The sequence below is a fragment of the Hippichthys cyanospilos genome, chromosome 18, assembly GCF_059441005.1.
Source record: "Hippichthys cyanospilos isolate Australia breed blue-spotted pipefish chromosome 18, RoL_Hcya_1.0, whole genome shotgun sequence".
NCBI lineage: Eukaryota > Metazoa > Chordata > Actinopteri > Syngnathiformes > Syngnathidae > Hippichthys > Hippichthys cyanospilos.
This window is the reverse complement of record NC_142386.1, coordinates 11,523,689-11,549,034: the sequence shown is the minus strand read 5'-3', so window position 1 is coordinate 11,549,034 and position 25,346 is coordinate 11,523,689. Positions and strand designations below refer to the sequence as shown.

At 40.9% G+C, this 25,346-nt stretch overlaps 5 protein-coding genes across 6 annotated transcripts in view; 4 read left to right on the top strand and 1 right to left on the bottom strand.

Annotated features, from left to right (window-relative positions):
* Positions 1–1,301: 1,301 nt before the first annotated feature.
* LOC148408969 (claudin-4-like) lies at positions 1,302–2,272 on the top strand. Its single transcript, XM_088441613.1, has one exon. The coding sequence runs from the start codon at positions 1,323–1,325 to the stop codon at positions 1,962–1,964; it is 642 nt and encodes a 213-aa protein (XP_088297739.1). The 5' UTR covers positions 1,302–1,322; the 3' UTR covers positions 1,965–2,272.
* Positions 2,273–5,067: 2,795 nt separating this feature from the next.
* On the top strand, positions 5,068–9,317 carry LOC148408968 (claudin-4-like). The gene is made up of 2 exons (XM_088441071.1): positions 5,068–5,372; positions 7,822–9,317. Exons 1-2 carry the CDS (start codon positions 5,133–5,135, stop codon positions 8,137–8,139), a joined length of 558 nt encoding a protein of 185 aa, XP_088297197.1. The 5' UTR covers positions 5,068–5,132; the 3' UTR covers positions 8,140–9,317.
* Positions 9,318–9,727: 410 nt separating this feature from the next.
* Positions 9,728–12,386, top strand: LOC148408967 (claudin-4-like). The gene is made up of 2 exons (XM_088440093.1): positions 9,728–9,850; positions 10,460–12,386. The coding sequence occupies exon 2, from the start codon at positions 10,469–10,471 to the stop codon at positions 11,411–11,413; it is 945 nt and encodes a 314-aa protein (XP_088296219.1). The 5' UTR covers positions 9,728–9,850; positions 10,460–10,468; the 3' UTR covers positions 11,414–12,386.
* Positions 12,387–14,608: 2,222 nt separating this feature from the next.
* LOC148408966 (methyltransferase-like protein 27) lies at positions 14,609–18,575 on the bottom strand. Of its 2 annotated transcripts, none has more exons than XM_088440094.1 (6): positions 18,276–18,575; positions 17,670–17,807; positions 16,068–16,196; positions 15,819–15,954; positions 15,020–15,112; positions 14,609–14,949 (listed from the first exon to the last, which is right to left on the bottom strand). In XM_088440094.1, exons 1-6 carry the CDS (start codon positions 18,291–18,293, stop codon positions 14,747–14,749), a joined length of 717 nt encoding a protein of 238 aa, XP_088296220.1. In that variant the 5' UTR covers positions 18,294–18,575; the 3' UTR covers positions 14,609–14,746. The 2 variants fall into 2 exon arrangements, with proteins under 2 accessions (XP_088296220.1, XP_088296221.1); XM_088440095.1 differs by lacking the exon at positions 18,276–18,575 and adding an exon at positions 18,034–18,259.
* The window catches only part of gfra3 (GDNF family receptor alpha 3), a 56,913-nt gene continuing 50,080 nt past the window's right edge, over positions 18,514–25,346 (top strand). Inside the window, exon 1 of the mRNA XM_088440092.1 lies at positions 18,514–18,727. The gene's annotated coding sequence lies outside the window, so the exon portion shown is untranslated. The remainder of the gene's footprint in view (positions 18,728–25,346) is intronic.

Genomic DNA, 25,346 nt, shown 5'->3' with positions numbered 1-25,346 from the left:
AACTGTTCAACGGTAGGTTTTTCCAAGGCAGAGAATACTGTTCTTCTTTGTTCTTCCTTCATTTTTCTTCTCATTATTAGGGCTCGCAAACACTTAGAGTTGAATGTTTATAGTCTTCATAGACTGGAATCTTGTGTGAGCTGGTGCTGCCTGACCGCTAAAAGCATCCAGACTTGCCTATCAATGACTACACGTCACAGCTCGGCCTTTAGTAGCCAAGGCGGAGCAAATATTACAAATACAGTACAACGTAAAAATAGTAAACGGGGATTTTAGAGGAGCAAATAATGCTTGCTCAAAGAAGGTGTAAAATTAGCGCTCATCAGCGGAACCTCCCAATAAATGGTGGACATACTACACCATATGAATAAGCATTTTCAACCAGAAAATGACTAGAAATCTTCATGAAAACAAAGATGAACAATAATAATAATAATAATAATAATGCATTTTATTTAAAGGTACCTTTCTTGCCTCTCAGGTACATCATGTAATATCTTACATTACTGTACATAAAAAAATTGAAAGTGGAAGTGAATAAATGAATAAATCAATTCATTGACAGAAAGTGGCAGGGCAAAAACGACATTAGGTACACTTTAAGTCTTAAACTGTGGATATTATGATCAAGTCTAGCTTTAGAATCACAGAGAAGCGGTTAAAAGTGCGTCATCTAATTATCACCCATGCACACCTGGCTGCCCACACACCTGTGTCTAAAGACGCTACCGGTTGCTCCGTCAACCACCGCAGGAGCTTATACCGCCACCTAGTGACCACCTAAACAACTGACAACCAAACTGAAAACAAACAATGGCTCCTATACTAACATTTGCATAGATTTGCAACCTGCAAGACACTTAAAGTGATCAGAGTAAATTTATTTAATAAATCATGTAATAAAAATAGTGCCATTAGTTTGTAAGCTGAAATAATCAAGCCTAAGATAATTGAGGACCTATTATTGACGAATATTTAGTAGAAAATCAGAACAGTGAAGTTTTCCTTTTCAAGCATTTAGAAGCTCAAGTATTCTCCAATATAAAATGACATTACATTTTACAGATTGGGGAGTCGCTTTTATTGGGTTGAACCCACTGCGAGTCAGCATATTAGACTTCATGTCTCATTTCCCCCACAAACGACCGTGCACGTTTAAGGGCCTCCACAGGTGTTCTCAATCTCTGTTTAGGCTGGCAACCAATCATCTTGGAGCTGTCGGGTGCTTAAGAAGCAGAGATGGCCCATTCCCAACATCTCCACGGTTCCGCCAGCACCTTCAGACGCGCACACAGGCATTAACTATCAGGGAGCGAAGCGAGATGGCATCGGCGGGCGTGCAGCTTATGGGCGTCTTCCTGGCCACGACGGGCTTGCTGGCCGCCATCGTGACGTGCGCACTGCCCATGTGGCGCGTGTCCGCCTTCGTGGGGTCCAACATCGTGACAGCGCAGGTGTTCTGGGAGGGCCTGTGGATGAACTGTGTCAAGCAGAGCACGGGCCAGATGCAGTGCAAAGTCTACGACTCCATGTTGGCGCTGCCCCGCGACCTGCAGGCTGCGCGCGCTCTCACCGTGGTGGCCGTCCTGCTGGCGGCCGCCAGTCTACCGCTGGCCGGCGCCGGCGCCAAATGCACCAACTGCCTGCAAGAGGAACGGGTGGCCAAGACCCGCGTGGCGGCGGCGGCCGGGGTGCTGTGCGCGGCGGCCGGGGTCCTGCTGCTGATTCCGGTGTCCTGGTCGGCCCACGTCATCATTCGCGACTTCTACAACCCGATGGTGGACCAGGCGCAGAGGCGCGAACTGGGTGCCGCCCTCTTCATAGGCTGGGGGGCTGCCGGGCTGCTGCTGATCGGGGGTGCTCTGCTCTGCTGCCAGTCGTGCGCATCCCGCCGGGACGGTCGCTACTCTGTCAAGTACTCTTCTGCGTCGCGCTCAGCCGCCGGTGGGGGCGCTTACGTTTGACGCTGCATGTCGACTTCTCTACTTTTTAAGCCATGATTTGCTTTTTTTTTTTTTTAAATGATTTTTGCATGTTTTAAATAAATCACGTTATTAATCAGTCACTTTCTGGGTTGTCTCAATTGTGCATCAGGTCTTGGATGAAAATCCGGTTTGTCACCTAAAATCTTAAATTGCGGTTTGTTAATATGGAAAAAAGGATTGCTGCTGCCATTGTATGGACTGACTGGATATTAGCATGCATACAATTGAAGGTAAATTGTGGCTAAATGTGGGTTAAACTGCTGTCAACTGTGTCCTTATACTACATGTTTTCCACATTTCTTTTCTCAACACTCCTACATGATCAGGATGAGTCGCTCATTTCAATTAGTTGTGTCGGGAAAGAAACCTGGATAACATGCAGGATACTGGTCCTCGGACAGTTTGGACCCCGCTTGGTTAAACATTTACATGAGCTGAGGTCAGGGTAGAGTTTGTGACTCCACTGCCATTATTTGCATCTTAGATGTAAATATTGGTTGTAATTTTGTGCATGTGAAGTAACCAGTTTATTTTTTAATTTTTTTATTTTATTTTTTTTTAATAAACATGTGGCCGCATGAGACCTATAAAGAACCTCGAATCAATTCAGCTGCTGAAAATATTTTCAAGGCTACAAGATGAAGCATTTAATTTCGGGCTATGTCACCAGGCTAATTAAGACGCCTCAAGTTTAGAACTTTGCATAATTGGCAGCAGGTGACTTAATGAGTGTGAATGGAGGCTAAATGCTAGCAGAAAGTCATGCTTGTCAAGTCATCGTTCAACTGCTCCTGTGGGATATGTACGATACATTTTTCTCATAATTCTGCCAATAAATTGGTCACTCTTGATATTGAAATTGTGTCCCAGAATGCTTAATTTCAGCGCAGCAAGTGTACTGACAAGGCCTATCCAGCAGATGACGCTGTTGTCGGCAAGTTTTGGCAGCTTTTTTGCACGTTACTAACGTGGCCGACAGGGGTAACTTGTTTGCCATTTCTACCTTTCACAATTTTTGTCAACTTTTTTTTTATTTGCAGGCACTCCCATTAACGCTCCATCTCATCCCAATTTCGTTCAAATCGTATGCTATTTCAGAGGGGAAAGTTTTGTGACGTTATGTTGTGATGAGGTTGGGAGATTGGAATTTTCCAGTATTGACAAGATTGACTGTGTTTTTCTGCTTAATGAACCTTTGTGATGGCATTTTTGCGGATCAAATGAGGATATAAATGTCTCACTGACACTGATAATTTTGAAATGAAGGAAAAAAAATCCATGTTCATCTAATTTACTGTATATTCAGGAAATAAACTATCATACTCTAATATGGCGTTTTTTAATGAAAAATACAATACACAGTACAGTTTTTTTAATGTCTAATATCTGCATTTATAATACATATTTAGAATTAAAAATATGGTTCTTTTTTGCATTCCTTTAGATTGTTTTTTTTGCAGCAGGTAATATTTTTAAACATGAACTTTGAACACATTTAACATTTTGGTTCATTTAAATATTAAATGATATTATTATTATTATTATATATTATTATTTCTTTTTGTTAACAGATTTCTCCTATGATCCAAAAGAGGACAGTCATTTTTCAAATGAAGTTTGAAATGGTGTAAAGTTTAATAAATCAGACACTGATGGCGTGTTATTTATTTATGTATATTTATTTTTACCCAGAAATGCTTTGCACTCGTTTTTGGGTACTTGGCTGAAAAGATACTATTATACAGTACATTATATATTACTGTAGGTATAAGATTTATAAAGGAGCATGTGAAATATAACATAACTGTACAACCACAAATGGTTATAAACAGACACAGATTTTGTGGGTTTCAAATTTCAAAGTTAGGAGGAAAAAAAAAGCCACATACACAACACTTTCCACAAGGTATGAATGTACGTCAGGCCACTGAACATCTGGCCATTTTGTGTCCGTTTTCGTTGTTTCATGATCCAGCAGTCAGCTTGTATGGACACTGCTCTTGTCAATTTACGAAAATGTACTTCCTTTTCCATTTTGTCAAGACTATCATTATAGTTGTAAGACATACTTGGTGATAATCAGCCACTAACAACTGCTGAAACAAACAATTTAAGGCAAATCTTTGCAATGTTATGTAAGCTAGCAAAGAAAATAGAGAACAAGTGCCTTTTGTTTGTTTGTCAATTGAGTCAACCGGAGTAGTGCCACTGTGATTTTGTTTCTGTCCAGCGTATCATGTGAATGCTGCTTTGGGATTTTAACTTTTTTTTTGACGTTTCATTTTTGATTCAATATTGTCAGATGAAGGTGTGTCAACAAAAAAAACATGTTTTTCGGGAGTACTCCTGACTTACTTGGTATTTTAAAAATTATTTTCAAACATTTTCCCCTCTCTTTTTAGATTTGGTCTCAGGACAAACAAATTAACCCATAAACGGAATGTTTAAGTATTCTGTATGTTGATTATTTAAAATTCGATGGGTGGAAAGGGAAATGTCCTCCAATTCTGGACTGACCCTGTAAAAGACAACAGATGGATAACTTGGATTGTTCTGTGCACCAATAGCATCATAGTTCAACAAATGCGTCATGTGTGATTTGAGTGATATGCGTTTCAGATCTGTCTTTTGGACATTTGCAATTTGCAGCTAAATATATAGTAGTTGCTTGCATTGCGACTATGTTTATTTTTTCATCATAAGGTGCGTAGTAACAATATAAAAAGACACAAAAAAACAGCACATTAGATATAATGTCGAAGATCACAAAAATTGTGACGACCGAAGCAACGTGATCTGTTAGCTCATAGTTGACTTGTCAATATATGGCATTGAGAAGTAGCAAAAGATTTGCGCTTATGAGGCCTCGATTCGTTGCTGGTGTCGACTGTGTGGACAGACAAACAAAAAACAAATGTGTTGTTTTGAGCGGCTGTGTCAAGTTTCTTTTGGCTTCTGCTTCCTGCTCCTCCTTTGTTTTTTGTGAAGAAACAGGTTGAGCTAGGTGCTCTGTTGTCTTTCCTGCTTTGTCTGCCTTGGTTCGGGTGTCCCTCAGAGACGCAAGAGAGGCGGCGCGACTGGATCGGGGTGTGTCCATACTCACCGGAGCAGCGCAACAAGACGACCAATTAAGACAAGCACACAAACATGCGGACACAGCTGGTGGGCGTGCTGCTGGGTTTACTGGGCCTGCTGGGCACCGGCCTGATCTGCGGGCTACCCGCCTGGAAGGTGACAGCCTTTGTGGGCTCCAACATCGTTACGGCGCAGGTCTTCTGGGAAGGCTTGTGGATGAACTGCGTTATCCAGAGCACCGGACACGCCCAGTGCAAAGCCTACGACTCCGTCTTGGCTCTGCCTCGGGACCTGCAGGCCTCTCGGGCGCTGGTGCGTAATTGTGTGTATGCCCGTCCACTCATCCGTCCATGCATCCGTCAGGCCATCCTTCGATTTCTGTGAACTAGAAGAGCAACATCTACTAATATTTATTCAAAACTGTGCTGCTGTGCACTCACTACCACGAGTGAAATGCGAGATGCTCTCTGATAGAATTTTGCAGTGTCATTGGTAGTACTAAAGGTAGACAATAGTCAGTTTTGTTTGATGAGACACACATTCTACCAGTGTGCCGAAACAGTCCTACAAGTGAGGACAGAGGGCACAGTACACGGTCCTTAAAGTCTATAAGTGCTTCAACATATCTTTGACAAACAGTTTAAGGTTTGCCAAAAGTCTCAGTAGAATAAACTGCACTTGTGGTGGCAAAGTTGTGAGCTAGGCCTTGTCTTCGGACAGTGGTTCTCAAGTAATGCTAGATGTATCCCAGGGGATGTGCAAAGGCACTTTAGAGGCTATGTGAGATTTTAACATAGTTTCTGCAGGTAACAGCAAATCAAATTGAAAGGGACTGTAACGTGAAAAGTAAACTTTTTTGGGACGCTTTTAACCATGTTCCAGTATTGATTTCTCACCATAAACACCTCCAACGTATTGTTTTCCTTCACTGATGCATTTCTAAGAATTCCTTGCTAATTTTGTGTGTGGGACACCCGTGCTGATGAACACGGCTTGAAGGTCACTTATGACGACAGGAGTGAGACAGGAGCAATTCTCAACTCCCAGCATCTCCCCCGTGCAAGAGAAAATACATGCCGATCGTCTTTTAGTTTCATTGAGCATTGAGCTGAGGAGAAGGAATTTTTGCACTGATTCGGCCAAGTAAACAGCAACATTTCATTTTATTAGCTACAGCGGTTTACTGTAGAAATGCTGAGGTGGCCAAATTGTGTGTTTGTGAGCAGACAGCTGGACAATTAGCATCAGTAGTAAATAATTCACGTGCAGGGGAACTATTTTTATGACAGGGACTGATTTGATAGCTGAAAATGCATGTTAATGAGAGCATTATATCAACGACCCTTTCCATTTTAAAAACAGTAAAATGCCGTTTTTTGGCCCGGTCTTAATCAGCCGCAAGCCCCGTGACGACGAGCGGTCAGGATGATGGCCGGATGCATGTTGCGGGCTTGAGCTGCAAGATGGTGGGGTAGCTACACGGAAAGAGCAAATGAGCAGTATTACTTCCTGGTTGGAAAGATTGGTACCATAAAACTCGTATTTAATAAGAAATTGAATTGCCAAATGAATGTGCCAAACATAATTTATATGCACACATTACATTATGGAAAGTACATACTTGAATAACATGTTTCAGCCCTTTTAATGCGTTTTCATGCAATGACATGAACAGTACATTTTTCTTTTCAAATTAAGAGCTAATAAATTGCAACATGAAGGAACTTACTGTTGTGTGTTATATTATCTTCTTTGAAAAATGTGGTATGCGTTTATTTTGTTAAGTGTGAAATGTTTGTGCATTGCCATTAGTATATACAGTGGTACCTCGGTACTCGACCATAATCCGTTCTGAGGTGGTGGTCGAGCACCGATTTGTTCGAACACCGAAAGCAATTTTCCCATAAGAAATAATGGAAAGTATGTGTGCACAAGTAAATGTGCACAAGCAGTACATGATAAAGATAAAGATAAAGATAAAGATAAATAAAGCATTATAAACCATTTTGTATAATTTACTTACGTTTTGGAGAGTGGTTGATGGCATACAGGAATGGATGTGGAGAGGACGGGAGGGAGTTACTCCTTCCATGATGACGCTAGCTAACTGCGACGCGAGGTGCACCGCGTTCATATTTTGCTATAATTTCCTTCTTCGGTTCAATAGTGGTCCTCATTGTTTTCCTCTTTGCCTTCCCCTTATCACTGTCTTTCTTTGGACCCATTATTAAGGGCTAGAGCAACACGAAAAAGTTTAAATCCGGGAAGAAATACTCGAACAAACGTCTTACTCCGCTGGCGGTCTGAGTTGAACTGGCGCTTACCCGCTGGCCGAGAAGGGCCGAGGAGCGCGTTCGGGTCGGCTCGGCTCGGCTCGGCTCGGCTCGGCTAGTCGAGCACCGAAAATCTGTTTGAGGTCCGATGCATTATCTACTTGAATTTTTTGGTCGAGCACCGATTTGGTCGAGTATAGAGGCGGTCGAGTACCGAGGTACCACTGTATTTTTTGGCATATGAACCAGAATTAACACAGATGATGTTGCACGATCTATCTTCTGGAGTTGCTGAATAACATGAGGCTGGAGATACAACTACAAATTTAATTTCAAAATGCCTTGTCCTGGTGCGGTATTTTGCTGAAAAAAAAAAAAAAATCCATTCACATGTATTGTGTAAAATGATTGAGAACTAATGTCTTAGAAGATGGGACAGAGCACATGTTTGTACACACCCCTTGAAATGTTTTGGGGCTTCCCTGCAGGTGTGCGTGTCGTTGGCGGTGGGCGTGCTGGCGGTGGGCCTGAGTGTGCTGGGGGCACGCTGCACCACCTTCCTGCGCCACGATTGGCCAGTCAAGAACAACGTGGGACTGTCGGCGGGCGTGGCCTTCGTGGTGGCCGGCGTCCTGTGCATAATTCCCGTCAGCTTGTCGGCCCACTTCATCATCACGGGCTTCTTCAACCCGCTGCCCTCTGAGGAGCGGCGCGGCGAGTTGGGCGCCTCCATTTACGTGGGCTGGACCTCGGGGGCGCTGCTTATCATTGGCGGGGTGCTGGTCTGCTCCGTCTACACCTGTTGACTCACTTTCTTGACCTTTGGGGTTTTGGTCGTAGCTTTTCCAACACTGACGAAGTGCACTAATTGCCCCTTTGAATAAAAATGTGGCAAAAAATGTTGAAGTCGCATGCTGAAAGACAAGAGGGAGACCACGCAGTCCAGATAAGTGCAAGCGTTTTTGGATGCGAATCTGGAGAGTCATAGGTAATGGGGAATCCCTCTCAGTCCACTTCATCAATCCCAATGTCAAGTAAGACATTTTGTAGCACTGTCGGAATGTGTTGTACTGTGCCGCCTGGAGATACGAGCGACCTGAATGTCAATTTTTTCACCATATACAAGCCGTCATTTGGCTGATTTCGCTTTTTTTTTTCCACTTTGACTTGCAAGCAAAATCTCATCCTTGGATGCAAGTCAACTCATTTCAATTTGCTCCACAGTAAGCAGCAGTTAGACAAATATAGTATACTTGATTAAAAAGAAGACATTTTCTGCTTCACGTTTGTAATAAAACTCAACAGAAAGCAAAGACAATGACGCATTTATATTTGTCACACTTGCTGCTTGAGATGTACCTGCCAACTGAATGCTAAATTCCATAGCATCGATAGTGATGGGTTTTAGAAGCAAGGTAGTTTAAGTATATGGCGGAGCAAAACATATAGATGGATCAAAAACAAAAAACAAAAAAAAGCGTATACACAAAAAAAAAAAAACCCAAAGCATTCGGTGTGCTGTATTTCAGAAGGGAATCTTGATCTCCTTTCTCTTCATTTCAGTGAGGACAGATTTAAGCATCGCAGAACAAATTCGGCTCATATCTCAAGGCGTCACTGTAGCACCCTGAAGATATTTATTTTGAAAAGTCCTTTTAATGATGCCGCAGCAAGAACGCCATTCATGTCACTTCAGTTGTGTTCTAAAACTGCTTTCATTTGACTCATGAGTCAACTACAGTAGCATAAAAAAGACATTACAACTGAGGAGTCTGCTAAAAATCTCATCATCATAATTATGGGCAGTAAGTTTGTCTGTACATACAAGCTGTACTGTATTCTTTTCTTTTTTTTTATTACATATTGCAAAATATGATTGCTTGAAAATAAAACATCATTATTGTCAGTTTTGCCGCACTTTTACAATGATGACTTTCAAAGTAAAAACTATTTCTCCTCCAAGTCACTTGGGGGCGCCACATGAGTGAGGTGTGTGACTGTCTGTTATTATCGATCAATTAAACAATAATTGAACTAGTTTGCTGTCATTTAAGAGGCCAGTCAGCTTGAGGTAGTTATTTTTTAACAAATCAAAACATTCTCACAAATCATATTTGAAATCTGCCAAATACAATGAAATTTCAGGACTCTTAGTTGTGTAGACACTCCGGAGGCTACATTAAAGAGGGTACGCTGATCTACCCACAGCGATCAAATCAAAAGAAGGGTTCAAAATTATTTTAAATATAAGACACACATACACACGCACACCTACACTCACATACACACACTGTGTGAGGGAGGGAGCAGAATGTGATGATGGTGTAGTGTGAGGCTCCGCCCCCTGAGCTCCCAAAAGAGCAGGTGTGGTTGCATGTATTCGCCTTCACTTGAGTGACTCTCAGGTGAGACAAAGCAAAAGAAGTTAACACCAAAGAGAGGACACCTGAGAGAAAAGCACACATCACATGCGGCACGCTAACAGCAACGAGTCAGAAGAGGAAGACGACATCTGAGGTGTGTTTGCTAAAACGAACCATTTTTGATCCTTGCAATTGAGCGGTTGGCTTTCTTAGACAGAGCACATTTGTGACATGTTAGGAAGGCTTCTTCTGTCTCTTTTCACGTGTCCACAAGAACCGGAAAAGCGGGCTCAGACAGACATCGACCCAGGCCATCCTCATTCATCTTGTAACATCAGAATCTTGGGGTTGGGGGTCCTTGGGGGAGGGGGGGTCTTCCTTCTAGCCAGTCTGTGGGTTTTAACACAGTCCAGTCTTACCGCAGTTGCCGGCCAACACAAAAGGTTAACAAACTGTTGCTCGATGTCACTGAGATGCTGCACTTGAGCTCACTCATCCGCGTGCCATTTGCCACCATGTCAGATCAGTTGTTGCGTCTGGAAATTCTTACTTGTGATCATTAAACCCCGAGATGTTTCTCAGGTTTTCAAAGCAAACAGACAGTCCCACAGCAGTGCTAAAAATGTGATGTTTCACCCTTCTGAGGTTCCATCTACAGGTTTGCAGATCCTATGATTTGAGGATCAGTTATATTAGCCAATCTTAGCTCCTAAAAGGCAAACCTTGTGCTTCGCCAATAACCACATGCTACATTCCTCCATAGGTGACAGGCATGGCGTCGACGGGCATGCAGCTTCTGGCGAGCGGCCTGTGCCTGCTAGGCTGGGCCGGCGTGATCATCAGCTGCCTGCTGCCCATGTGGCGAGTGACGGCCTTTGTGGGCAGCACTATCGTGACGTCGCAGACCATCTGGGAGGGCATCTGGATGACCTGCGTGGTCCAGAGCACGGGCCAGATCCAGTGCAAGCCCTACGAGTCCATGTTGGCGCTGAGCTCTGACCTGCAGGCAGCCCGCGCACTCACCGTGCTTGCGGCGGTGACCGGCGGCGCCGGCCTCGTCCTGGCCTTCGTCGGGGGCAAGTGCACCCGCTTTCTGGATCGGGAGAGGTCCGGGTCCAAAGGCAGGGTGGCGGTGGCAGCCGGGGCTGTCCTGCTGCTGGCCGGATTGCTGTGTTTGATTCCCACCTCCTGGGTGGCCGGTGCTGTGGTTCGGAAGTTCTATAGTGCCGCCATTGACGCTCAGCGACGTGAGATAGGTGCCTGCATCTATATTGGCTGGGGGGCGTCCATCCTGTTCATTCTGGGAGGGGGGCTGTTCATCAGTTCCGCATGCCCCCTCAAAGAGCACAACGCCGACAAGAGCCCGTCTGTTCGATACCTGATGGCTCGCTCATCTACCGGCTCCCTCCGCCGGGTTCCAGCAGCGAGGCCCAACGGGACGCTTTTCACTGGACCTCCCAGCTACCGGCCACCCTCTACCAAGTCCGAGCCCCCTGGTGGTACCACCTGGGGGTTAGGACAGAACTCTGAGCAGTCCTGGGCGCCGTCCACCAAGTCTCAACTGAAGCGATTAGACTCAGGGAACAGCGAACAAAGCAACGCGCCGTCTGCTGAGTCTCAACTGAAGCCGGACAAGCAGGTCCAAAACACGACTTTGGACTCTGAAGGGAGCCAACATGAAGATGCGTCCTCCAACCCTTCAAAGACCTACCTCTGAACTGGAGCTGACACATCAAAGATCTGGACTAGCGGCTGATGTGACCTGGACAGAGTCAAAGTCCATGTAGGTCCAGAGACCTTCACTAACTATGTAATACTGAATAAGTCCTACCTTTGAGATGTACTTGATAATCAAGGACCTGAATCAATGCTTTATGATAAATCACCCATCTGGACGAGATGAGATGAACTAACTCTATTATATGGATCAAAGTGTAAACCTCATTTTTATATAAGACATACAAGGTAATAAGACAGAAAGTAGCAGTGAGGTTGGCCATGATGCATAAGTTTAGAAACAGTGGCACTGCAGGGACAACAGCAAGTAGATGATAAGGTTAAGGATTGAGCAGCTTGAATAGGGTTAGTCATCAGCTCATCAAAGAGACCACCAATAGACGTGACCTTTCTCGGATGGTCTGGATGTGTCCAAACTAGCTTGATGATGAGTGCGGAGCTGTCAGGCAAGAGATTTGAATGAACACCTAGTTGACAGTTGTGCGTTAGAAAGGAGGAGGCTTACATGGAAAAGGATGAAGGTTGTTGCCATCCAAAGAGTCAAACCCAAACGAAAACATAGAAGAGACATTAAAGCTGTTGACTAACTTTTTACTTTGTCCAAGTCTTACATTTTTGACCTGGAAAACAGATGGAACTGATATTGGTCTCTTTTACTTGACCCAATTGTACTTTGTTTTCTTTGTTGTTGTTATTTTTGCGTGTCCTTGTTGTGTTCTGTGTCAAGAAGTGACTCATGAGCTCAATTCTGTCTTCAAGTGCATTTAATTTTTGAAAATGTAATTTTATTTAAAAATGAAAATGTGACATTTTTAACTTGTTAACTTGTTAACCTTTGATAGTGAGATGTCCAGCCCAGACTTGTTTGTGATTTAGTAAGACCCTAAAAGGTCTTCACCACATCAATGTGCCCTTGTATCAGAAGTTTGCAGTAAACATTTTGCGAGTGGAAATGTGATGGTTTAGATTGCTATATTATTGGACCGCAAGTGTTTTGAATGAAGTCCAAGAAATAGAACGAGAAGATGGCAGCTGTTTTGTGAGGCCCGAAGTCTGATGCGTAGCCTGTTGCCGGTCAAACTGGTTTGACAGAAAGTCTTCTTGCCTTTGTGGACGCCAATGGTTTCACTCCACATCTTTTGCTTTCACTCATTGGCATTTCATGACTATCATCGTCATAATGCCTTTAATATTATTGCTCCCGTGTTTGTGAATGTCAAAATAGTTTGGCTTGCCAGCTTTCACTTTAGCCTGCTTCTTCTTTTTCCAGCTCTTTACCCCATTAGGCAGAGCTGTCCCCGCCGATTTGGACAAGTCATTTTCCACAGCACATCAATATCAACACGCATTTGTGGGCCGTTTGTTTGTCTTCAGTGAGGGCTGGGTGCGAGCATGTTTTGTTTTTTTTTATCTGAGAGGAAGAAGCCACTTGAGCAAGGGGGCAACATGCTAACTAAATGCAAACTCGACAGTAGAACAGGAAGGCTGGACAACAGTTCTGACGCAGGACCCTTCAAACTGTTAGGCTCACCACTACTACACTGTGCTATTCTGATTTTGTTCGTGTTCAAATTATCCATCACCACTCATTTGGACAACCTGGGTTTATATATAGTATTCTCTGATATCACGGGATGACGTGATCTCGTGAGTCAGCGCAATTGTATTGAGTGAGCGTACAGCATCTAAGTTTATCTTTCTGTTGTGTTAAGATCTCCTATTGTCACCATGTATTTGTGTTTTGGAAAATGTAACTTTCTTTACAATTACTTCCAATGAAGCAGATCTTTGCGGAACGTCTGGAGGGGCACACATTTAAATATTGCATGATTAATGGAATCGGTTAAATTACAAATATTTGCTGGTGTCTGGATTTTATGAGGTGGCTCGGTTAAGCAGCGGTTAGCGTTAGCACGTTTGCCTCACAGTTCAGGGACTCGAGTTCAAATCCACCTACTGCTCGAAGTTAGCTAGGATAGCCACCAGCTGGCAGAAGGTGATTTTTCAATATCTTCATGGCATGGTCTAGTAACACTTTGCATAAACAAGATACATGCATGGTAATACTTATATGAAAACTATTGCGAGAAAATGATTTTCTATGGTAATAACTTACTTCCCAAAAAATCTAATAAACTATTCAGTGAACCAAAAATGACCAATAATTTTTGTAATTCACTTAATGATGCTTGATGTTATGTTTTGAAATGTGAGGCATTGTAGACTCTCACATACCTTCACTGGAACTAAACCAAATTAATTTACCAATTACTCCAAAAACAATTTAATGACAACTTGTCAACATGTTTAGCCAACGCGTGTTCTCCAAATAAGAAACTCAACCCCTCGTTAATTACTGTCGTACATTTCAAACTTGCATGCATCGCTCAAGCACAACAAATAATTACAGAAAAAACATTCAGAAAACGGAATTGCAAGTTAAAAAGTTCACGAACAAAATATTTACTAAGTGTTGATATGTCATTATACAAATTTAAAAATATTTAAGCACCTAGGTTAAAACCAATTCTTTAACAATGTTCAACAGACTTTTCTAAAACATTTTGAGCTCTCATGTGATGTAAAATCTTAATCCAATACTTTTCATTTACCATGTAAACTAGTACACAGTATCTTTGATACCTTTAATGGGCATGTTATATAGTATTCTTGAAGTTCAGTATTTCTTGCAATAATGTTTCACGTGTATTACGTATGACAAATTCAAGTTGGGCAGCTCGGTGGAAGAGTGGGTAGCACGTCCGCCTCACAGTTCAGGATTCCGTGTTAAAATCCACCTCACTCCGGCAGGTGTAATGGACACTCTATATTGTCCTTAGGTGTGATTGGGTGCGTAAAAGGTTGTTTGTCTCTGCGTGCCCTGTAATTGTCTGGCAACAAGTTCAGGGTGTCCCCCGCCGACTACCCAAAAGACTGCTGGGATAGGCACCAGCAGCCCTTGACTCTAATGAGGATAAGCGGCTGCAGAAAATTTATGGATGAATAAATTCAGTCTGTCTGTCTTTCGCCTCCAGTGCTTTTTACAAACTCATCGGCAGGTTGAGCAAAGGACCAGCAGCGAAAACCAGACTGTAGCAGGAATTAGGATTTCTACACCTATTTTCCTATCCCAGATGTCAGTCAAGAAGGTGAATCAAATGCAGTACAACTTGAATTCATAGAAACAACATTTATTCATGTGCTATGCTCACAGCCACGGCTTGTGAACGAAATACACACACACAAATACCATCCCACTTTGTATCGTTAAAGCTATAGCTTTGGTGCATCCATGTACCAAGGCATTGTAGTGTTAGACCTTTTGAAAGACATAAATCCATCCAGGGATGTATCCTTTCTCCTGGTCAGTCACCCCCCGCTCCCAGTCGCTCACGTGAGTCACGTCCACGCGGCGCCACAGTCCCTCGTCCTCCATCTGCTTCATCACCTTCTCCAAGGCCGTCTTGTAGTCCATGTTGTCAGTGTTTGCCCGGGTGGTCATGCAGATGAGGCCTCCTGTGAGGTTTACAAGTCAGCTTTTGAGACCTGAAAAGCAATAACAGCGTCCAAAGCGTTGACTGCTCACCCTGCTTGGCGGCCCGGCACAGCTCCCCGATCACCTGCACTGGAATGTGACTTGAACTCAGCCCACCGACAATTGTCACTACATCAAAGTCACCTGCAGGGGAAGACAATCACAATTGAGCGCCTTCACAGCATCCACATGTGGAAATTTCAAAATCATGCTATTACATACTAATTGCACATTGTCACTGATAAGTTGACAGGTAACCAGCTACAGTGGACCCCCAGTTTATGACGTCCTTGCCTTATGTTTTTTTCACTTTACGTAGACTGCAACGTTTTATCGTCCCCTCTTTACATTTTTTTTTGCATTACGACGTTATAAAAAAACTTCTCTTCTCAAACATGGTGGTCAGTGTGCGTGCATGACTGCCAGGCGCACTGCGCTCATATGTCACTAAACGTGTCATTGCTTACATCACTCCAATGCTGGTCTGCTACTGGTCGGTGTCATGACTCCCTAAGATACTGGTCTGCTATTGGTCGCGTCACGGTTTCAAGATGGTGACATGCTAAATATTTGAACTCATGTGAGTGCTTACGATATCGTATTTTTTGTGCATTTTAGTGCTTTATTCAAACTTGAATTGGTTAGCCATGGGTCCCAGGATTGCTAATAATGTTAAAGGGCGAAGTCAGATGATTGGTATGGAAATGAAGCTCCCTAGTAACCTGTTGTTGTTCTGTATGATTATGTAAAAGTAAGCCAAAGCCAAAGTTTTCCTACGAGTTCTCAGAAGTGGATGGATGGATGGGTGGACGGACAGGCGGGCAGACAAACGGATGGGCAAACTGATGACCTGACGGAACGGGAATCGGCTGGTCTCCGAGCACGGCTCTCTTGAGGTCCTGGTACAAACCACTCTGTCGGGCATGTTGCAACATGCCCTCGCTGCCGTCGATGCCCACGAAGTGCTCGAATCCCTCCTGCTTCATCTGCGCCACCACATAGAAGCTTCTTGTCATAACGTGGACTTTTGAGTCCATTGGTAAGCGGTGACAGTGAGCGCCACTCCCATTAATTTAACCATCCAAATCATGATGCCCACCATCTTGGCCATCATGCCTGTGCCGCAAGCCACATCCAAGACTGCTGCTGCTTGACGGTTGCCTTTGAAATGAGCAGAGACTCGGCCAGCCGCCAGACTGGGAGCACGGTACTCAAGAAGTTCAACATCCTGTGGAACACACACCGAAGACCAGCAATAATTAAATTGTTTACATTTACCTTCAGTAAAACATGTTCATTATTAAAATATTAAATAGTCTAAACAGAGGTGCTTGTTGCAGTTTTTTGGAAAGGAAAGTGGAAAGGACACGGTTGACATGATGAGAGTAAAGTGAACACTTTACTCAATTGTTAGTGTTAAGCACTGATTTTCACTGTGTCATTGACCGATTTTTGGCTTCCAGAGAAATTTGGAAACAAGCAAATCAATTTCTTCTAATCTGAAAAATAAGTAAACCAGTGGCATGATTGCCCTCCAGTTCTAATGTAGAGTCATTTTCATTTTTAAATTCTGATTACAGTATTGAAGGCAGTGGTGATCTCGTGATATTGAATTGTTTATTGAATTGAATGTTTGAATTGAATGTTTAATTTTTACACTTTTCACTTTGTATATATATATATATATATATATATATATATATATAGCCATGTTTGGCACAATTCCCAAAATACCTAAATGTTCTTTTCTACTTACAATATTTTAAGGACAATATTAAGTGTGTCACCGATTGAAGTATGACGAATCCCAGTATTCATTTAAGAGTACGGCGTTGGGTGGGGCGGCGCTCTATCGCCCTCTAGTGATGGGACTTCCGGGTCTTTTTGGTGACCCGGTTCATTTGGATCGGCTCAGTGAAAAGAACCGGATCTTTTTGGCTCTCAAACGGCTCTTTTAACTTTAGCTTTTCTTTTAAATATTTATGACAAATTTAGCATACATTTTGATAGATGACTTGGCGAACTAAATATTGCACTCAAGCAAAGAAAAGGGGTTTTACTTATTTAATTGAACATTAAAAATGCTCCCAACAATAAACAAGCAACAAAATTAAACTTCAACCAACAACATTCAAACATGCTGCATCATAAAAAAAATAGTGAGTACTAAACTGCAACAGCAGCAGCGAACAAAACAAACACAAGCTACTCCTTGCTTTATTTTAATAAACATAAGCAATTCCTTACTTTATTTTAAATTTCCATTCAACAAAACTAAATACTTCAACTTGGACGGGCTGATCCGGCTCCTTCTCTCAGTAATTATTTGTCCAATACGCTACAGAGCATGTGCTCAGCGTGCACTCCGTGCAAGACCTACCAAGCCCCTCGCCCCTAACCTTTCTCTTCCCGTTTCCCTTTCTGAGCACGGCAGTTGAGCCACTGCCAAACCTCGCTTTAGACACGTGAAAAAAAAAAGAGAGAGAGAGAGAGAGAGAGAGAGAGAGAGAGAGAGAGAGAGAGAGAGAGAGAGAGAGAGAGAGAGAGAGAGAGAGAGAGAGAGAGAGAGAGAGAGAGAGAGAGAGAAACATCACTATCGCCCTCTATCGATCGGCGGCCATTACACAGCCCGCCGAATTATGTGATTTGAGCAGACCGGGATCAAGTATACACGGTGTGATCATGTGGTTGTGTTCAAGACCTGCTCGTAGGTTCGGGCCCACCGGTCGTAAAAGTTGATTTGATCTTCCGCGGAGGTGCCTTTATGAACGGATAGGATGACGTCTCTGACCATTGAAAATGTGCGCAAGTCCGCGGAAGTCATCGTGCATGCGCGTGCCTGTCAAGCACAAGACGAAGCAAAAAGGACATCAACTTGAAGACGTGTGAAATAAATATAAGATGATTGCCAAAACATCGTGACGTGACATCAACACAAGTGGAGTCGTGACAGCAGTGTAGAACAGCAAAAAAAAAAAAAAAAAAGAACTCAAAGAACACACTCCGCTAGTGAAGCAAATAAATACGCTCTTTGACAAGTAGTACGCTTCTATTTTGTACTTTACCTTGGCACTGGCAAGTAAAAGGAGTGATTTAACGACCAGAGAGTGCTGCTCAGGGGAACTTAAAACGCAGTTGAAAATATAAAGATTGTTTTCCTTAGGCTTCTTGAAGGCGACACGTCCAATCTGTTAGAGGGATACGGCTCTATGGAAACCGATTTGTGCCAAAAAAGTACCAAACAATACTAATGCAAATTGAGAACCGTATATTGTCGTGTAGTGGAGGTGATACGGCGTATACTTACTTTATTTAGAGTAGGCATTGTGTTTACCCACTTCAAACCTACCCCGTTGCGCACCTTTCAATTATTAACAACTGCCCGATAGCCTATTTTCCCTCATGAATGGCTCGACACCGTTGGAGGAAGGTTGATCTGGGAGCCGCACAATCCGAGTTTTGACCCACAAATGTGCAGTTTTGTAACGGCCGTATTCTTACTTACAATATTCTTGCTTACAATAATTACTGTAATGGAACGAGCTATAGGAGTGAGACGTCAGTTCTCTGGTAGTATCAAGTGCCGGTTGCATTTGGCAACAGCTCGTGTGAACTGAGGCTGTTACGGCATTGTTTTCAATAAAAGAAATGAGCAGATTGAACCAACGTCGGAGAGCATCCTTGTTCATGCGTAGGAATATGATTAAAACCAAGAGGATCATGTCAAAGTTATGACGTCTCCGGCTGATTCAATTAAGAGTGAGTATGAAAAGGTATTACAAATGACTTATTAATTGCGGTCTTTTGGCATATACACACACTCATAAACTTGGTGAACCACAGATGCTGCTCAACTTCTGATATTTAGGGTAAAATGAACTTGAACAGCTTCGCGAGGAAAAGTCAAAGCGAAAGCTTTGAACATGTTCAACATTACACTGGCGAGGCGTTCACTGACTGCCCACAATGTGGGAAATCTGAAATACAATTAACAATTACACAACTTACGGGTATGAACACATTAAAAAAAGCTTACAAAAGATGATATTATTTATGTTTTGCTATAGTTTGTACATTGTTGCCAAATTGATGGTGCGTTTTATACAGGGTACTATAGAAAATACCAGAATTTGACCACGAAATTAAGGGTGTGTGTTATACACAGGTGCGTCTTATATTTGGGGGTATTATAGTATTTCATTCAAATCCCCTGTACGCTTCCTTTTGTAAAAATATTTCAAAGATTCAAAGAGATTTTATTGTCACATGTATAGTACTATACCACACAGTGAAATTCTTATTCTGTTCGCTTCCCGAGCAGACTACATTCCATAATTGAAGCAATTAATAATCAAATATTATGGAAAATAGTCCTGAAGTTGGAGTGGTTGAACAATGAGAAACATATTAATAATAAAGGGCGAGGAAAATGCAACAACAGTCGCTACGAAAGAGGCATCCATACAATAATCGGTGAGATAAAAACAATAACATACCATTTTTTTTTTACAAAGTCTAACATGAGGCTCAGTGTGGCAACAGTGTGGAATCTGGAGGAAGGCCTCGAAAGAGGCATCCAAGTGGCAACAGTGCGGCATCAATGTGGCAACTGCCACAAGCATGCCGCTGCCAAAAAATGAGCTCTCTCTCTCTCTCTCTCTCTCTCTGTCTCTCTCGGTTTAGAGCTGCCATTTCTAAATGCCATTTCCACAAATTCAGATACATTAATCTGTTTGTATGCCCCTGGCGGTCATGATATGTTACTTGCACTGCACTTCTTTGTACTGAATTAGTACTGTACCTATAATAATGATTTTGAAAAAAAAAAAAAAAAAAAAAAAAAAAAAAAAAAGAGCTTCTCATTTCAACTGTCGCGTGAGCATCTTCGACATCCATGACGGGAACGGGTCTTGCAACTACATTACTCTTGTGAAATGAATTATCACAAAGTGGAATAATGTCTTGTTTTATGTTTATTTCTTATGTAACAATACCCGTCCGACAGCAAAGAAATTGCATACTTCTGGTCGCGCTGTCATAAAAAGAGAAAAAGAAATGTAGTGTCGCACGTAAATGAAAGGTTTTACGACAGTGGTATAATACTTTTGATTAATGCGAGAAATGTTTGAATTCTCCATATTATTTAATTCAAAGCATCGCAAGCACAATATATATTCTGTATATGTATATTTGCAGTTTTCACTGAGATCCTATCACTTGTTTTGTAGGGAGAAATGTGATTGTAGTACACTTTATTGAACTCTTGATGACGCCAAAGAATAATTAAATACTATTAAGTGTTGGTGCATGTATCCGCTCAGTTGGTTGATAAATTTCCAAGGTTCGTAGGGCTTCATCTCACCATCACCTGTTGCCAGGAATTCAAGGTCTCGATGATGCAATTTCTGTGTTTAAAAAAAAAAAAAATAAAAATGAAAGAAAGAGAGAAAGAATGAAAGTGAAAATAAAAAAGTAGTTAAAAATCAAATTTGATTGACTTGGTAAATAATGAAATACGTAACAAAAACATCAAAGTTACAAATATGTAATTAATTCAAATGACACTTAGTTATCTCAGTCACTTCGGTACATTTCTCACATTAGAATTGCATTCGTCAAAACTAGTTTAAAAATTTTGACATGTCACTTGTTCACAGTTTCTCCTATTGTTTTATTAAGTAGTAAATGCTTTTCTGCATCCATGCAAATAACTATGACCAAGATGATATTTCCTACATTATCAATTGTTGCGTTTGACACTGTGCCCTCAGTTACTTGACATAAGGTCAGTCAATATGAATGCCAATCATGTTATTGTTAGATGGTTTTATTCACCGCTAACTAATAGATTCCAACAGATAAAAGTAAATGAAATTCTTTCTTGTTCAGGAAGGTACAGCACGGGAGTACCACAAGAGGGTGTAAGATCACCTTTTCTTTTTACTCTTTATACCAACAATTGCAGGAGTAAACTGCCAAACAACTACATTTTTTAATTTTCCGATGATACTGTTATTCTTAGTCTTCTCTCTGGCGATAAAAAGCCCAATGAGTTACTTCATGAAGATTGACTATTGTCATGTGCGGTCGGAAAACTTGCACTTTCTCCGAAATCAATGCTCAGTCTGGCAAAAAGAACCCTGCTGACCCTCAAAATATTTTATATTTATAATCTGAGATTTTATCCTCAGGTAGATGCTTCAGAATGTGTCTTTGCAAAAGCAACCGATTTAAATGATCTTTTCTCCCTGCTTTGATTGCTCTATTGACCAAGAGTTAAGAAAGGGATAGAACCCTAGTAGGATCAAGTACAAAAAAAAAAGACTGTGCTTCTCTATATTTTATTCTTCTTGTGTATCTTCGGCAGTTTTTTTTTTTTTAAAAGCAAGTCTGACTCCATCGTAGGTATAGCTACGAACATGCCAGAGTGTCTGATTCCCTGCGCTGATTGTACCATGCTGTTACGCTGGTGTGTTTTTATATGTGCGTTTTATATGCATATCTGCTTTAAACACTGCTGTGGTCTAAAGCACTTTGGCCAAAACAAATTTCCCCTCGGGGACACTAAAGTTAATCTTATCTTACGTCAATCAAAAGTTAGAAAGACTGGTGGTCCCTCAGAGCCAGCTTGGCTTTCCCTGCTGGTCTACCATCATTATTATAATGATAATAAAAGTTAATTTAATTTTAAATGTAATTTTTCTATCTATCTATCTATCTATCTATCTATCTATCTATCTATCTATCTATCTATCTATCTATCTATCTATCTATCTATCTATCTATCTATCTATCTATCTATCTATCTATCTATCTATCTATCTATCTATCTATCTATCTATCTATCTCTCTCTCTCTCTCTCTCTCTATCTATCTATCTATCCATCCATCCATCCATCCATCCATCCATCCATCCATCCATCCATCCATCCATCCATCCATCCATCCATCCATCCATCCATCCATCTATCTATCTATCTATCTATCTATCTATCTATCTATCTATCTATCTATCTATCTATCTATCTATCTATCTATCTATCTATCTATCTATCTATCTATCTATCTAATTACTCTCCATATTCTGTTCTCTTCATGCCATCGCATATCCATTTGGTTACGCTCATTCCAGTGTTATAGTTTTAGGTTAGAGTTTTTATCCAATAAGAATTGAGCTAACTTGTGTCGCCAGGCTGCATGAAATCTGCCTGATGACTTCAGAATCAACAGCGCTGGTGTCTGTGCACTGTAGTGAATGGGCATATATATTTAATAGACAGTTGCGATAGTCAAGCAGATCATGAGTTGGCGACAGTAAGGCCAGCTAGAAGGCCTCATGTTGAATGTGACTTGTGAGGCAGCGCTATGCAGATCAAACCAGCTATACAGTGAAGCTGGGTGGAATTGCATTAACGGTGTAGCCTAAACAAGAGCCAGACCCGGGGACCTCGCGCAGAAAAATCAATTACATCTACTCGCTTTTTTAACCCACAATGGCTGAAGGAGAGGAAAATATCAACCAAGTCATTGAAGTCTCCTTGAGGAAAGAAAGAAGGATGGATTTTGTGTTTAAACAGGTGTTTTGGAGGATAGCCGTTCTGATGAGTGCAAGCATTTTATTTAATTTTTTTCATTTTTAATATGTTTTTGTAATTTTATTTTTTTCATGATCAATTAATGGATATCATGTATGGAGTGATGAGTTTTAATTGATGCAGGTTTATTGATGTTTAAATGCTCTTGAAAATAGCCTTTGTTGTGCACGATTAAGGTAATGCGTATGTTTGCTTTCATATATGATTTCTCCAGCTGTGGTGTCATAAATGATGGTATTATGAGGGGTATTTATTGGAGTCGGACTAAGTAAGTTATCACTGAAGGCTTAAATGTGAAATGCACCGACGGGCATTTGCTCCCTTTTTTACTTCTGGTTTCAAAAACCAAAACTCATACTGTAAGGTTACTGTGAAGTTATGTTGAGAATTGAATCTTGAGAGATTTTCTTGGGTGTTTTTTTGCTTATATGTTTTACATTAAAAAATTGTCTTGTTAATAGAGCATTCTGAGATTTGTTTCCACAGCTGGCGGTCACTCTATCAAGCAACCAATGGACTGCATTCAATTTGCATTTTTCTCTGATTGGCTCTTGGCCATTATAGAAGTTTTTTTCTAAATTGCCTACCTAAAGACTTTTTTTTAAAAAGTAAATTAAACCTCAGCAATATTTTGTTTTACTTGTAGTGTATGTGACATGAAATTTAGACACATTTACCAAATGTTAATGAAACAGTCTTCTATAGTTGTAGGGCAGGCAGTTATAATGAGAAAAGAAACTGACTTTCGTTGAATGATAATGCCATCCAGTGGGCATGAGTGATAATTGCATTCACGTTCTCTGCATTCTCTCAGATGTGGGATAATAAACATGTCTTGGTTATCATGTAAATCTTTTACTACTGTTCTGTAATTCAATTGAAATGTAGTTGGAGAAACACAAATGTAATGATTCTCGTCACAAACTATCCCGTTTTTCGAATAGCTCTCTAAATAGTCATAGTCATATACTATTGTAAATACTTTTGTAATTCAAAATGTAATTCCACATAATGTAAACACTTCAAGTGTGAGTGCACACCAAGGAAACACGCAGGCGTTTGATGTCTTTTAACCACAAGTTAAACTGCATTTCACCTATAGTGGCATCATCACCCATCATTACCCAAATGTGTCATTTATGTTTATTTGCTTTGCTCAACCCTTTGATAAACTATATTATTTGATGCAATTCCAAGTGACTGCACCATCATTGTCTTCAGAGGTGAGCAAAATAAGTCAATATTTACAGCGCAGCGCAATTTTCTTTGCGTGTTATTCGACTGGCTGCAGCGGTGGAAAAAAAGGCAAGATTTCACAGTCCCAATCCTGCTGCAAGCAGATATGAAAGCAGGATGTGATGCAGTCAGGCAGGATGGGGAGCAGGTTTCATTAGCGTTTAACTATTAACATCACCCACCAGAGTTGTGAAATGCAGAGACCATGACAAGCCAGCATTTCTCACAACTATTAACTGAGCACCAAATAATGAGGTTGCGACTGAATTCAAGGATTTGTTCATTTTTGTGCAGGAAGCAGGTGAAAAGTTTCGCTACACTTACCATTTTGTGTGTGTAGACACAAATGAAAAGACAAACCTTTGTTACCGTTTTTTTAAACACAGTTGTCTGATATTTTTCAAACCATAACTTTATATGGTGATAAAACATTAAATGTTGCTGCCAAATGTATGCACAAATGTACAGAATTGACGACATGTAAATGATTATTTAGTTATTCATGTACTTGTTCCTTTTTTTGTTACCCTTGCACATTAGCCTGCATGATACAATCAATAGGGTATTTCCCTTAAAATGACATCCCAATATGTAGCTACTGTAAATAATGCATAGACACATCTGAATAAATGATTACATTTTCAAAATAAAAATAAATGCGACTCACGGGCTTGCTCGTATGCTTATATTGGATACAAAAAGTCTACCTGTTCTAATACTAGTATTTTTTGTATTAGAAATAAGACACGTTTTAAACCATTTAAACTTTAGAGTGATGTATGACATGTAAAACTCACATTTATATTTATATTTAACTTTATATTCTGTAAATTAACTCTTTTAATGCCAGCCATTTAAAAAATTCTAAATATTCCCATTCAAAATAAATAAATACATTAAAAACAAACAAATAAACAAACAAGTAAATAAATAAACATGTTTGACATTTGGTACCAGTCCCTTTGATGTATTTTGAATTGCATGTTTTTTTTAAACGTTAATTAATGAAGCACGATAAAATCTGTCATTTCATTTGCATATTTATCAGTTTTTATCCATCAGAAAATGTCAGCTTCTGCATTGAACACCATCTAAATTGAATCTCTACATACCGAACTAAAACTAGATCCAAGATCACCATTTTTAAGCCTCATTCATGAGAAATTTTCACATTATGTGCCTTGACACAGAGCCAAAGGTGGACACCATTTTGCTTGTAAAAATTACTTATCTTCACTCACTACTGTGTAATGATGAGCAATTTTATTTAGTTGTTAATTTGCATAGTCACAAAAGCTCTAACAGCATGTAAGACAAACTTCCTAAGAGCAAATTTTATTTTTACGATTTACCAAGATTTACCCCGGGCCATAGTTTGGATACCCTCGTTTTACAGTATACTTTAATATTAAATCTACAGTTTTATATAAAAAAACAAACAAACAAAAAAACACTGTAAGATACTGTTGTAAAATCACGGGAATATGCTGTTAAATCACTACTGTTAATTTACATGAAATGGACGACTATTAAACAGCATTTTACAA

Excerpts from the sequence above, each read along its gene's own strand:
- LOC148408966 (XM_088440094.1), bottom strand. Across the intron at positions 15,113-15,818 it reads GCCGATTCCCGTTCCGTCAG|GTGACTTTGATGTAGTGACA; the intron begins GTCATCAGTTTG and ends CTTCCCCTGCAG. Across the intron at positions 14,950-15,019 it reads GTGCCGGGCCGCCAAGCAGG|GAGGCCTCATCTGCATGACC; the intron begins GTGAGCAGTCAA and ends TAAACCTCACAG.
- LOC148408967 (XM_088440093.1), top strand. The coding sequence starts at position 10,469 with ATGGCGTCGACGGGCATGCAGCTTCTGGCGAGCGGCCTGTGCCTGCTA.
- LOC148408969 (XM_088441613.1), top strand. The coding sequence starts at position 1,323 with ATGGCATCGGCGGGCGTGCAGCTTATGGGCGTCTTCCTGGCCACGACG.
- LOC148408968 (XM_088441071.1), top strand. The coding sequence starts at position 5,133 with ATGCGGACACAGCTGGTGGGCGTGCTGCTGGGTTTACTGGGCCTGCTG. Across the intron at positions 5,373-7,821 it reads TGCAGGCCTCTCGGGCGCTG|GTGTGCGTGTCGTTGGCGGT; the intron begins GTGCGTAATTGT and ends GCTTCCCTGCAG.